The 14,973-nt window shown below is 35.4% G+C and overlaps 1 protein-coding gene across 5 annotated transcripts in view; it reads left to right on the top strand.

Moving 5' to 3' along the window:
• Positions 1-14,973, top strand: part of LOC107888790 (ALBINO3-like protein 2, chloroplastic) — a 73,486-nt gene that overhangs the window by 9,405 nt on the left and 49,108 nt on the right. For 2 of the 5 annotated variants that reach the window (XM_041077841.1, XM_041077840.1), the window contains exons 3-4: positions 8,165-8,213; positions 8,379-8,444. In XM_041077841.1, coding sequence (XP_040933775.1) covers positions 8,165-8,213; positions 8,379-8,444 — 115 coding nt within the window. Of the gene's footprint in view, positions 1-8,164; positions 8,214-8,378; positions 8,445-12,319; positions 12,545-12,691; positions 12,795-13,604; positions 13,652-14,973 lie in introns of those variants that run through there. The other 3 variants (XR_005901940.1, XR_005901939.1, XR_005901938.1) reach the window with 3 other exon arrangements.

The following is a 14,973-nucleotide window of genomic DNA, read 5'->3' as shown; positions in this document are numbered from 1 at the left end:
AATAAAATAAAATAAAATAAAATTATAAAATCAAATCGTATATTAGTAGATTTATATAAGTAATAAAATTATGAAAAATTATTTGATACACTGGCAGTAGAGTTTTTAGACTCCACAAGTAGGCTGAGGTTTGACAAGTGTATTATAAGATGTAGTAAGAATAAAGAAATTAATTTATATAAATAAATGTGACACTTGTCATACCCTCAACCTGCTTGTGGAGTCTAAAAAGCTCTAGTATCAAATAATTACCCTAAAATTATAAAATAAAATAAAATAAAATAGTACGGTAATATATTTGTATAAGTAATTTAATATCTCATATTCTTTTGGTATATATTTAATCTCATATTCGTTTTATGTAATAAAATTTATATAAAAATAATACTGTTGAAATAACATAGAACTTTACATATTTAATTTCAACGGTTCTTTCCACGTTATTACTTCTATGTAAGTTGTACTACATACAACAGACATAAGTTTTATTTTATACCATATAACTTTTATCTATTAAATAATTTTATATATTAATTTAATTGTAATTTGTAGATTTTAATTTTAATTTTTGGATTGGGTTATTTAGGTATTTAATTATTTGGGTAACTGGATTTATATTTGAATGTAGTTAGGTTGGTTTTTGTATTGAATATAGTTTATTTGGTGTTTGATTATTTGGGCTTGGATATAGGTATGGCTTTAAGGTTTATTAATTTAAAGATTAATTAGTTTCTTTGGTTTGAAAATTCAAAACTGAAAACTGACCAAATAAACTGCCGAAGCCCACTAACTATACCGAATTAATTGAAAAATCGATTAAATCAATTTTTTTGATCATTTCAGTTCGATTCAATTTGGTTTATTCGGTTATCCGGTTTTCTGTATACCCCTAAGGATGGTGGTTATCAAATCCAACCATTTGGGTACATCCTCTCTTTATATCGAGAGTAGGGGTGACGCCAGGGGCTGGCAAGGGCCCTGGCCTTTCCTAAAATGAGAAATTTTGACTTTTAGCCTTTCACAATTTATAAATTTTAAGTTAGTATAGGTAAAATTGCACTTTGGCCCCTCCCAAAAATGAAAATTTTGATTTAGTGCTTTAAGAAGTTATAAACATATAGGCTATTAAAATGGAAAAAATTTAATTCTGGTCACTCAGAAATATTTTTTGGCTTCACCCTTGATCAAGATTCACCTCTATAAAAACACTTCCTGTTGGAATCCCTATAATTAAGGATAGAAATCTGATGGTATTGGAATCCCTATAATTAAGGATAGAAATCTGTTGTGATCTCTTGTAAATAGAAACTAATCTCAGTTACTGATTCTTAGGAAATTAGGATATCAATTACTGATTCTTAGGGATTAGGATTTATTTCCTTTAAAATGATTATTTTTCTCTTTATAAAGCTGTAAACTAAAGCAGTAGCAATATAACAGAATTTTTCCTCTGAGTGTTTTTACATGGCATCAGGGCTATAGGATTCATTCGATCCTATTTTTTTCTCTAAATTCCCTTACTAAAAATTTCTGTGGTTTAGTCCTCCAATGGGTGATATCAATGAGAATTTCTCTGAAACTGAGACATCACAAATAACTCAGAATATCCATCAGTGAATCACTCAAGGTGAAATTAATTCCTCCCTTATAATCACCAATCATCGGCTAAATGGGAAGAACTTCTTGCAATGGTCTCAATCGGTTCTTATGGTGATTCGTGGTCGTGGCAAATTAGGGTACATCAATGGAGAAATCCCACGACCAACCATGGCTGATCCTACTTATGCCACTTGGGAACTCAACAATTCAATTGTAATGGCTTGGCTAATCAATTCGATGGAAGGCCATATAAGCCGCACCTATCTTTTTTTCAAAACTGCAAAAGACATGTGGGATGCAGTCAAAGAAAACTACTCAGATCTTGGAAACGCCTCCCAAGTATTTGAAATCAAGCTTAAGTTAAAGGACATCCGACAAGGAACACTCGAGGTAACTCACTACTATAACAATTTGAAAATTTTGTGGCAAGAACTGGATATGTATTATGAGGCAGATTGGGGTGAAGGCTTAGAACACAACAGGTTTATGGTCCATCTCAACAATGAACGTCTTTGAGTTTTTAGCAGGACTGAACCGTGAGTTAGATGAGGTCCGTGGTCGAATTCTGGGTAGATCACCTCTTCCAACGATCGGTGAAGCATTTGCAGAAGTTAGAAGAGAAGAAAAGCGTCGTCTTGTCATGATGGGAGATTCAAAGGAACCTAAACCTATGACTCCAATTTCTAATCGTCCTACTGAAACCTCTGCTCTCATCTCCAAAGGTCCACAGCCACAAAAACAACGTGCTGGAAATGATTCTGGATCAACAAGACCATGGTGTAGTCACTGCAATCGTGTTGGTCATACAAAAGAAAAATGATTCAAACTCCATGGCTATCCTGAAAAAAAACAGAAGGATAATAAGACTGCCATGTTATCCTCCACTACTGCTGATGATGTTCTTGATGTTCGCTTAACCAAAACACAGCTTGAGACTCTCCATAAGATACTTGGTACTCCCACTACTCATGGATCTCTAGCAACTCAAGGTACTGCCCTCAACATTGCTTTTGAATCTAATAATCAATCTCCTTGGATACTCGATTCGGGCGCCTCTGATCACATGACAGGTGACTCCACGTTGTTTCACACCTACACTCCTTGTCATAACAAATCCCGAATCCGCATAGCTGACGGTTCTTACTCACCTGTGGCTGGAATAGGAGAAGTACAAATGACAGAGAATTTTTCTCTCGATAAAGTCCTACATGTTCCAAACTTGTCCTGTAATTTACTTTCAATTAGTAAACTTACTAAGGATGAAAAAGTTCTTGCTGAATTTTCTGCAATTGGTTGTGTGATACAGGAACAGAAATCGGGGAGGATGATTGGCACTGCTAAAGTTGATGATGGACTATATATTTGGAATAAAAACAGTACACAAGGGGGATTGGCTCTATCCACTGCAAAAGAGGACACTATTATGTTATGGCACCGTAGGTTAGGACATCCAAACTTTGCGTATTTGAAAAAACATCTTCCGCTGTTATTTCGAAATAAAAGTATTAATTCCTTAAAGTGTGAAATTTGCCAATTATCTAAACATACCCGTGTGCCATACCCATTAAAACCACATATTCAGCCCAACCTTTTTTGTTAATCCATAGTGACCTATGGGGAGCCAGCCGAGTGAAAAATATTACAGGGGCTAGATGGTTTATAACATTCATTGATGATCATACTAGGGTCTGTTGGGTCTATCTACTCAAAGAAAAATCTGAAACACCCAAAGTATTCCAAAATTTTCACTCAATGGTTCGAACCCAATTCAACTCTACCATACATACCCTCCGTACTGACAATGGGAGAGAATACTTCAACTCTGTCTTAAGTCCATACCTTTCTGACCAAGGCATTATACACCAAAGCTCTTGTCCTGACACTCCTCAACAAAACGGGATCTCTGAGAGGAAAAATCGTCATCTTCTTGATGTGGCTCGAGCCATAATGTTCACTATGAATGTTCCAAAATACTTGTGGGGAGAAGCTGTCCTTACTGCCTGCTATCTCATAAACCGAATGCCATCAAAGATCCTCAATTTCCAAACACCTCTAAATACTCTTTTAAAGGCCTTCCCTCTATTTCATGTCCCTAATCTTCTAGTCAAAATATTCGGCTGTAAAGCTTTTGTCCATAACCATCAACCAAATCAATCCAAACTTGATCCTCGAGCCCACACCTGTATCTTCATTGGATATTCCCCTACACAAAAAGGCTATAAGTGTTACTCACCAACATTGCGCCGAATGTTTGTCTCTCGAGATGTTACCTTCTTTGAAAATGAACCATACTTTGCAGCATCTCATCTTCAGGGGGAGATTTTTAGTGAAGATGAGACCCTTAATACTCTCCTCATTATACCGCCTGATCCTACTACTACTATCCCAGATTTAGTTGTTTCCCCTATACAGCAAGAATTTAACACCGTCCTTCCCAATGACAATACCTCCACCGAAGTACAACAGCCACTTGGTCAAGGAAAACAGCAAATACAGGTTTACTCCCGACGGAATCGTTTCTCATGAAACTGATACAGCAGTGCCAATTACATCTCCAACCGAGGACTGTTCTGAAGCAGAAGTCCCACCTCCGTCACCATCCATCTATCTTCCAATTGCAGTTCGAAAGGGTACAAGGAGCTGCACTGAACATCCTATTTCTCGGTTTGTATCTTATGGAAATTTATCTAAGTCTTACAAAGCTTTTGTGACTAATGTTGATTCTGTAAAAATTCCAAAAAATATAGAAGAGGCTCTTGAATCAGCTGAGTGGAGACAAGCCGTGATGGAAGAAATGAAGGCCCTCAAAAACAATGAAACATGGGAAGTCTCGGATCTGCCTAAAGGGAAAAAAACCGTAGGGTGCAAATGGATTTTCACTACGAAATTTAAACCCGATGGCTGTATTGACCGATACAAAGCTCGACTTGTGGCTAAGGGATTCACCCAAACTTATGGTCTCGACTACAACGAGACGTTTGCACCGGTTGCCAAGCTAAACACCGTTCGGGTCCTGCTATCTCTTGCTGCCAACCTTGATTGGCGCTTGACTCAATTGGATGTAAAAAATGCTTTTCTCAACGGGGAATTAAATGAGGAGGTGTATATGGATTTCCCACCAGGGTTTGAAGAAAACAAGGACCAAGTGTGTAAGTTGAAGAAGTCCTTGTATGGGCTGAAACAATCTCCACGAGCGTGGTTCAGCCGATTTGCAAAAGCTATGACTAGCAGAAATTACATTCAAGGACAGGCAGACCACACCATGTTCTACAAGCACTCGGAAGAGGGTAAATGCTGCATCCTTATCGTTTATGTTGACGATATAATAATAACAGGAAATGACTCGAGCGAAATTTTGAGATTGAAAGATTTTCTTGGTACAGAGTTTGAACTTAAAGACTTGGGGAGTCTTAAATATTTTCTTGGTATGGAGGTAGCAAGGTCGAAAAAAGGTATCTTCATTTCCCAAAGGAAATATGTTCTTGATCTACTGTCGGAAGTTGGTTTGATGGACAGCAAACCAGCCGAAACTCCTATGGAGTTTAACCTCAAATTGGGAACTAATGAGGATGGAGAAGAAATCGACAGGGGGAGATATCAACGTCTAGTAGGAAGGCTCATCTACCTATCTCACACCCGTCCAGACATAGCCTTCAGTGTGAGTGTTATTAGCCAGTATATGCATGCCCCGAGGGAGAAGCACCTGGAAGCTGCATATAGAATACTAAGATACCTAAAAGGAACTCCTGGTAAAGGCCTGTACTTCAAGAAGACTATCAACCGAAGCGTGGAAGTCTACACTGATGCAGACTGGGCAGGTTCTGTTAATGATAGACGCTCTACAAGCGGCTATTGTAATTATGTTTGGGGTAATCTCGTGACGTGGAGGAGCAAAAAACAATCTGTGGTAGCACGCAGCAGTGCAGAGGCAGAGTATCGAGCACTATCTCATGGTATATGCGAAGGAGTTTGGATACAAAGACTTATGGGAGAACTAAAAGTGCCTTTTACCAGACCTATGAAGATGTACTGTGACAACCAGGCTGCTGTCAGCATAGCACATAATCCTGTGCATCATGATCGGACCAAACATGTGGAAATAGATCGTCACTTTATAAAAGAAAAAGTACACTCAGGAGAAGTATGCATCATCTACCTACCTACTAGACAACAAGTTGCAGACATGTTAACCAAAAGTTTAAACAGAAACATGTTTGAAGAACTTAGTGGTAAGCTGGGTTTGATTAACATCTACACTCCAACTTGAGGGGAAGTGTTGGAATCCTTATAATTAAGGATAGAAATCTGATGGTATTGGAATCCCTATAATTAAGGATAGAAATCTGTTGTGATCTCTTGTAAATAGAAACTAATCTCAGTTACTGATTCTTAGGAAATTAGGATATCAATTACTGATTCTTAGGGATTAGGATTTATTTCCTTTAAAATGATTATTTTTCTCTTTATAAAGCTGTAAACTAAAGTAGTAGCAATATAACAGAATTTTTCCTCTGAGTGTTTTTACACTTCCATAAGTTTAAAATCTACGTTTTTTGCATGCCATGCCAACAAATTAGTAATCATTTATAGTTTACAAATGGCAATTTCTTCTGCCATTGAACTAAATCTGCTACTGCTTCTTCCTTAGTTCATATTATTTTTATTTTCCTTTTTTTTCTTCCAAGTAAGTATTTTCTTCATGAATGATACTCCTAAGAATTATTCTGTTGCTATAATAAGCTCATAAGTTATGCCAACTCAATCATACCAAATATAGAATGAGGAAAGAAGTCAAGAAGTTATAAAAAGAGCAATTTTACGTTGCAATTTTAGGAGGCCATGACAACCACCAAAACAAAACCGAAACCTCCTTTGGAAACATCTCACTTAGTGGTCCTCATATTGTTCAACCCCAAGCTAGTTTATGAGGTATGAAAGATGACTTTTAAGTTTCAAATGTATATTTGAGAGTTTTTGTGAACCAAAAGTTTAAGAGAGGAAAAAGATTTCAGCTCACATTTGTTAAGTTTTTATTAATGATGTGGTAAGTTTCAAACCAAGTATTTCAAAGTTGTTTAGGCTATTACTTGTCCAACCGTTAACTAAAATGCCCATTTGAAATTGTAAAAGTTGAGGAGTTGGACCTGTGGTTGAGGGGAAGGATTTATAGAGATTTTTAAGTAAACATATTTGGAAAAAGCAAGTTATGGGTGGTGTTCTTATTCTATGGCAACTAGTTTAGTTGTAGTAGAGCTTAATAAGTTGAGGAGGGATAAAGACACAAAGAAAAGCTTAGCATTGTAGGCATTCATTTTCCACTAAACAAGTACTTGTAATTTCATTACTCAAAAGTCCAAATATGAAATTATATCGAAAAATATTTACAAACATTGTTAATGGTTTTATCCCACATGTTAAATCTTGGACCTTTTGTGGCCTTGTAATGAAGTTGAATCTTTCCATTTGTCGCTAGTTGGTTTTGTGTTGGATGCTTAACATGATATTAGAAGATAATCATGTTTTTTTTTTGTCACCCCATAGGAGGTTAGCCACTTGTAGGATGCTTTTTACCTATGTCGAGTTACACTTCTAGAGCTTTTTACCTATTTTCAATTGGTTCTTGTAATAGGATGCTTAATGTGAAACCAACCACGCAAACCTTAACTCCAAACAAATAAACTGAAAGTCCTAGAAGATTTTGAAATGAAATTAAAGCAACAAAAATGACCATTTTGTCCCTATGTATAAATATTAAGGTCCAAGGTATGAATTTCTACTACTAAAAGTGTTATTGCATAATAATGATTGATGAAGGTCCAAGGCATGAACTCTTCTTGTTAAAAGTGTTATTGCGTAATGATGATTAATGAAGTCATGACAAACATTACTCCTCGAGAAAGTTGCTCCATCCCTTACAATTCCCAGCAAGCTTTGATTAGCCTGCCCTTGTGAGATCTTTGCATCATGATTATAAGTCTCTTGAAGCTACTAGATTGGCTTGTAATAAATTTCATTTCTTCTTTTTTCTATTTTAAGTCTTAAAGATCTAAGCTTTGATTTCTCCCCTTAAAACATAAACTTGTTTGACTGGCTTCAAAACATCACAAGTTCATCTTAGATGAGGTACAACCTGAAGAAATTTATGTTTTATATGTAGATATGTAGATTATGTTAAAATCCATACCAATGATTAATAATTATATTCCAATAAATAAATGCTCCGAACCTTGGGAACTGACAATTTCAACTTTTATGTTAGCATAATTATGATGAGGAATATTATGATTGATATTGGGTCTTGGACTAAGATGCACAATTTGATGTGTAAATCAGTATTTTAGTACTTCCAATAAATACTTGGAAATTCTGAAGTTTAACCAAACAGTTCCTTTTGAAGTTGTGGCATTTTAAAATGTCGGATTAAAAATTTTATTGCTTTCAAAATACAACCAAGCACTACATGTATTCCTTATTACCTTATAGATCTATATGCAATATAAATGATTGAATACAAATAGAAAACAAAACTATAATATTGACTAACATGATTAATTATTTTTTTCAGATTTCTTTGCTACATCTTCAGTTGGGAAAGTGATTCATTCTTGACAAAAGTGAGTAAGATGAAAATTGTGCATAATGCTAGCATTGGCTCCTCCTCCATCTTTTGGAGGGCTAGAACATTTTTCATGTCAACTTATTCAATAAATCACGCATAACTTGTTCTTGTTGTTTGGAATTTTCACTCAACAAAAATTTGTTGCCATGTTTATTTACAGGTTTTCAAGTTTTATTTGGATATTCTAACATTGCCTCTTTTTGGTATCAGTTTGTTGATTCCCCAGGTAACTATAGAATATATATCCTTCTTTTATGTTGTATGTCAAATTGATTTGATTGAGTAGAAGTGTAGAACTTTTTACATACTATATTGAGTTAGTTGATGAAAGTTATTCTACTATTGCCACCTAAAATAGCTCAGGATCTTCATTGCTGCTAATATTTGTAATAGTAGAATTGTGTTGGTTCTAAAAGTTCGTTTCATTTAGGACATTATCTCATTTGGAAGTGCTTATTTGAACCAAACCATAGTTTGGAAGGAGCCTTTTATGTAATTAATTCTTAAATTATCTCATATATTGTTGGTTGAGTTTTCTGATTCCACAAGTAGAGATAGAAAGGTCACATGTACCCTTTAATATATAGTAAAATTTTATATTTTTTAAAACGGATTTAGTTTTTATAACTTACTCGTGGAGTTGAAAACTTCATTGCCAATGTACCAAAAATAGACCCTTAAAGAATACCAATGTTGTTGTATATGGTTAGTTGAAAGGTGAAATACAGAAATTCCTTGATTTTGGTTTAGCATATCCTCCCTTTGGTGGTATTTCCTGTGAAATAGCTAATTAATCCTCAGACATCTTGATACACTTAACGTATTTGTGGGGATCTTTTTCTTTCGGGGGGGGGGGGAGTGGGGACATGGGCGATTGAACTTTACTTTTTAACCAAGGAACCAAGTAATCCTATGCCAGCCATTGAGCCTTACATGCTTGGGTGCTGGGATTTAAAATTTATCCTAACTAATGAAAGCATTTCTTTGCACTCAATGCTCTACTAGCTATAGTTGTGTATGAAATCATACCAATTTCAAGATCGACTAACTACACATAGATCATTATTTGATTTGTTAGAATTAGTTTAAAATTGTGAAGGCCGAGATATGTGCCAATCTGATAGATACAACTGGTTATTTGTTATGATAACTATATATGGTCATTGTTGAACTTTTTGCTAATTAACTCACTTTAGTAGCTCTATATGGGTGTTTGAAGCAAATAAGGTACAGTGCACTTGATAGGTGTTGGAAAAGTAATAATGAGTAGAGGTTTGGTAAAGAAAATAAAGCAGCCTATATCAATAATAGTGTGCAAGAATCCTAAACACAACATAGCCAATAAAATAGTTCCTTTTGAGTTGTCAAGTCTCCATTGGAATTTCAAATAGCAAATCTTTTACACAAAATCCATAATAGATCCTAGGATATATATTTATATAATGACTATCCTAGAGTATTATTTGCACCTAGCAAAATTATCGCTTAAGAGACAAAACAACATCCTAGACTACATTTGCAGCTAACAAAAGTAAATCACTAAATGATTGGAAGTTCAGCATTGTAGACCTAGTAGTTCGAGAAGATGGCCTTGGTCAACAGCCTGCTCTTTGACACGTGATCTTCATCCCATCCTTGAATAAGTCCTTAAAGGAGGCTTGTATCAGTACTTCCTCTCTCGAAAAGTTGCCTTGTTGACAAGTTGAAATGATGGAAATTGACTAGTAGGATCATAATTCTCCAACTTGCTTTTTCAAGGGTAATGGTCAACTCTTTGAAGAAGCAAATCTGAAAGAGCTCCAGCTTCTTACCCCATTGGTGTGCTAGAGTTTTGGCAAGAGATGGAACAAGTTCCCAATCTTTATTGATAGGAAGAAAAGTTGGTGGTGTAGCAGCTTTCTGACCATGAGTTGGGGGAAGCACTGAGACATGGAAAATAGGATAGACTTTGAAAGATTAAAGAAGCTCTAGTTCATATGTCATAGGTTCAACACAACGGCAATCTTGTATGGTCCAGAAAATCGAGGTGGCAACTTCTCATACCTGTATTTAACCAAGGAACATTGTCGGTATGGTTGAATGCGTAGGAAAAAAAGGGCCTCAAACTTGGAAACATCTCCCCAATGAGCACCAACTTGCTGCTGCATTTGAGTTTGTGCCTTTAAGAGGTTAGTTTTGAGAGTTTTCATCATGACATCACAAATCCTATAATGAAGTCTAGAGATAGATCTTCTCATATCTTCTCAGGTGGAATGGATGAGCGAGTGGAGACCATTTTGGATTGTAATGGCTTTGATACCAATTGATATGGACTTTTGGAGAATTATGCCCGAAAGCTGGTTGTTGAGGTTGGAGAGCCTAGGTCCTTATAAACCCCATGAGGGAATCTCATACTTTCCTATGTGTGATCCAAGTCCCATGCCTTGCAACTGGGCACATATCAGTCCAGCACACTCTCTAGCACTAATGCACCCATTAGGTTGGCATTGCACTAACCTGATCTAGTCCCTACTGAACACTACAATACTGGCGTCATCGTCTGAATTGTGAGTTGCCTTTGCACTAGTATTTTTCTAGCCTTGAGCGAACATTGCAGGACTAATGTCATCACGTGCTTTACGTAGTCTAGCTTTGCACTGGGCTATCTAGCTTCGGGTAAATATTGTAATACTAATGTCACCACTTGCACTGCACAATTGCAATTGAGGCATGATGGCTAGCTCTATTACCAAAATGATGTCTGTTGAGAAGTAATAACGAATAGAAGTTCGAGAAAAAAAATGAAGCATCTTTTATTGACAATAGAGTGCAAGAATCTTAAACACAAGTAGCTATTCTAGGATTTTTCAAATAGCAAATCTTTTACAAAAAATCCTGAACAGATCCTAGGATTTATATATATATGTAATGGCTATCCTATGGTATTATTTGCAACTAACAAAAGTGAATCCTTAAAAGATAATAAGTTCAGCATGTAGGTCCAGCAGTCTGACAAACTGGCCTTGGTCAACAACTTGCTCCTTGACTCGTAATCCTCACCTCCTTGAATATGTCCTTAAAGGAATATGGATTGTATCAGCACTCTTTATGTTGGTTGAATTATTTAAGCTTCTTGGGTGTCATCTGGTTTGCTGTTTTGGAAGTGCAAGTGTGAGCAATTGCGTTCCTTGGATTTATGTCACTCTAGTTCTTCATGTTTCTTAAAAGTTCCCATGTTGGTTTTATATGCGTCATGCTTTCAAGTAACACAAGTGTGGCTGCAAACAAAGCTTTTAATCTTTCTTATCTCCATGGAAAAGAAAATGCTTGCTTTGGTTTAGACTGTAGTTTGCCATTTTTACCAATCACATCATTAAATTGTTATCTGAAATAAAAATTACAAACAATCAAATTCATCCCTTCCATCCAGTTTTTTATGCTTTTATTATGTTAGACGTTAATTATTATCTTGCCAATGACGATGTTACTTATAATTGTTAGAGAGATATTAGCGTATAAAATTAAGTCTTATTCAAACTAGTAAACCTATGTAATCTCTATTGAAGAGACTGATTGGAAGCAATAAAATTAAGTCAAGTTAATTCAATTTTAAGAGGTTTAAGCCCTAACGAGTCTAAGGTAAGGAACTCCTTTTAAAGAGTTCCACACATTCACCATGGGGCATTCATGTGGAAAAAATAAAAACAAGGGGAAAAGCCCAGCTAAGAAACGGTTTTTTCACAAATCATCTGGTGACTTGATTGGTAACTCAAGATCACAAAAATTTGTTATCAGATTAGACACCTTGGACGAGTCCAACATTAGAGAGGAATTTGTTGTAAAACTAGAAGTAGAGTTTAGGATGGTTGAAAGCTATTGCAATAGTTGTCGTTGCAAATACAGGAATTTATGGCTTTCAACTAGAATCGTGAAAGGGAAAAGGGGTCTGACGGAGGAGACAATAGTGTTAGTCAAATTGGCATTTGACCGATTGGCAAGAGAATAGGACAACATTAACAGTTGATTCAGGAATAGTGCCATGGTATACAAAGAATGTAACAATTGAGAATATGAACGTCAACTTCTAGGGTTGTTGGCAGGTACTAATATTTTTTCTCGCAGGATTAACAAACTTAATTAGGCTTGATGTGGAGATGCAAAATCCCGAAACCTTGTTCAAGCAATGAATTTGGCACGGGCCTTTGAAAAGAAGCAACAACTAGCAAGAACAAGCATTCTAAGTGAACCCTGGCATTAGACGAGCTTGAGTACTAAAGATGCTAAAATGGCAGTCACAGCTCTCTCTTCTTTTGCTAAAAGCAACTTTGGCGTGATGGGATGTCGACAGTAAGTTCAAGTCTAAATAGTGTGACATGGCCTTTTGTTAAAAAGTTCATGGATGTAGAGATGGCAGAATGAAGAGATGAGTGTCTTTGTTACAATAGTGATGAGCCATTTTTCTCAGGCACTAACATAAAAAAATTTTGGTTGGAGATAGAAGATCCTGATGGTGCTGTGCAGAATCAAGAGGAGTGTAGAAAAACGGAAATATCCTTGCATGCAATATCGGGCAAAAAATATGCATGAGCCATTCAATCTCCACCTTGTGACAAGCTCTTTTCCGAGGAGGGGAGTAATGTTAGAAATCAATTGTTATCTTGGCATTGAAGACATTAATTATTATTTTTAAAGAGATATTAACTTACTTTTATTAGATCTTCTTTAATTAAAGTAGTTTTAGAGAGATATTAGGAGTCTTTATTTATTTAGAGTCATTTTAATTTCCTTAGCTTATAAGTATTTTATTCAAACAAGTAAACCTATATAACCTCTATTTAAAAGGCTGATTGGCAATAATAATTAAGTCAAGCAACCCACTAAGTTAAAAGATTTCTTACGAATTGTCAAGTACTCGATCGTAACTCCGGACCGTAACACATTCCATTACTGATTTTGTGTGGTTCCAAAAAATCATGTGAAAGGATACCTGAAATTAATTTTGAATTTCTTCCAAGAAATTGTGTGAGCAGATGCTTTTTTGGGGTTCAAAGTTCAAAGGCACATACATTACCTGTGGCAATGACAGTAAGCAAAAGTGTAGCAAGGTTTATTGGTAAAAAACTATTGGTGTTCATATCTGTAATATAATCATTGTTTCAATTCATTTCTAGAAGCTAGTAAAAAGTCGACCCCAGGATGCTACGCTATTGATTCTAGTTGGTTCAATTACTAATGAATTATTATGCCTTTCTACTTCTAAATAGTTAAGCTAAACGCAATTATATACATTTGTATAAATTTTGTTACTTTCTTTTCATCAATCATTTGGATGCTGAGGTTTCATACTTCACCCCTGTTCTTGTGGCTGCATCCAAGCGTATTTACTATTTTTCTTCCTGATTTGCAGGGAAGTCTAGTCTACTGGGTTACCAATAGTTCATTAGTGTTATTCAGTTAGTTCTGCTTTTCAATTTTATATACTTGTTTTATTAGAAGCAAGTTATGCCTTTTCATTGTATAATTTATTGTTATTATGTGCTTAATCTTTAAAGATGCTTTCAACGTTTAGTGTGATAAATACTTTAGGGGTCATTTGGAATTGTTACTGATTTTCTTAAAAGTATTTTGAAACAGAAATTGTATTTGATTATTATGTTTCCATTACAAGTATTTGACATTGGTAGTCCATTGAGTGTTCTGGAACTGATTGAAGAAAGTGGTAAGGGCATAAATGTTATTGCTGCAGTTTTCTTTAAAAATTGATTCTTACTAACTTGTGTGTGATGGCACAGAAAAAACTTCAAATTTTGGAAACATAAATTGTGTCAAAGTTTCCTTTGCAGACTGCTTTTGTTTTTTATTTGTGAAACAAAAAGAAGCTGTGAACGCATTTATGTAGTTGTTAAAAAGTGAAAACAAACAAAATTCTGTAATGTTTCATCTCAATGGTGGATATTAGCTTTTCTATCAAATTTGTACCAGGATGTCCCAAATATCCTTAAGAATATCATTTTATTTGCACATTGTTCTGGTAATTGATAGAAATAAGATTAGATTACTCCAATATAGAATTTTCACTGATTATTTTGTTCCATATCTTCTAATTAGTTTCATAAGAAAAAGAGAGAATCTTTGTATATCATGTACCATAATCCATTAATATGACTTTAAATTACCACCTTATCCAACCTTCATGATCAAACTTCACCTCCTCTAGAAACTTTATTAGAACTCAAGTTGCAGGGGCTTTAATTAAAGTTGCCTTTTGTATTTAGACATCAAGTACATCTCAGTAGTGAGAAACTTGAGGCTAGGATGTTGGCTTTCCTGTTTAATGAGTTTTAGATGTCTGATAAATGGATAGTGTTTGGGACCTGTGAATTGGATTTGATTGCTCAATGTTCCTGGGGTGAGTTACCGTGGTGCTAAGATTCTCATTATACCTCTAGTGTATCCCCTAAGCGCTCTCTTAAAAAAAAAAGAAAAGACTTAGTTACAGATTAGGATTAAGTCATGGATGATCATGGGAAAACTACTTAGATTGATAAAGTTATCCTGTGAAACTACTGTAAGAACAACTTAGAACCTTTGAAGAGAGCCCTAACCTGGAACTCATTGAAGGGAGCTCTAATAGAATGTGAAAGAGCTAAGCCTTTGTATTCGAGGAATTTCCTATTATTAATGAGAATGTCCCTTAAAATATGGTTAGGTTACATTGGCTTTTATCTTCATGAACAAGAAAACAAATTAACTTGAAACAATCTAAATCTAACTAA

Source organism: Gossypium hirsutum, chromosome A09, assembly GCF_007990345.1.
Source record: "Gossypium hirsutum isolate 1008001.06 chromosome A09, Gossypium_hirsutum_v2.1, whole genome shotgun sequence".
Classification (NCBI taxonomy): domain Eukaryota; kingdom Viridiplantae; phylum Streptophyta; class Magnoliopsida; order Malvales; family Malvaceae; genus Gossypium; species Gossypium hirsutum.
The sequence above is the reverse complement of the archived record's forward strand: the minus strand, read 5'-3'. Positions and strand labels throughout refer to the sequence as shown.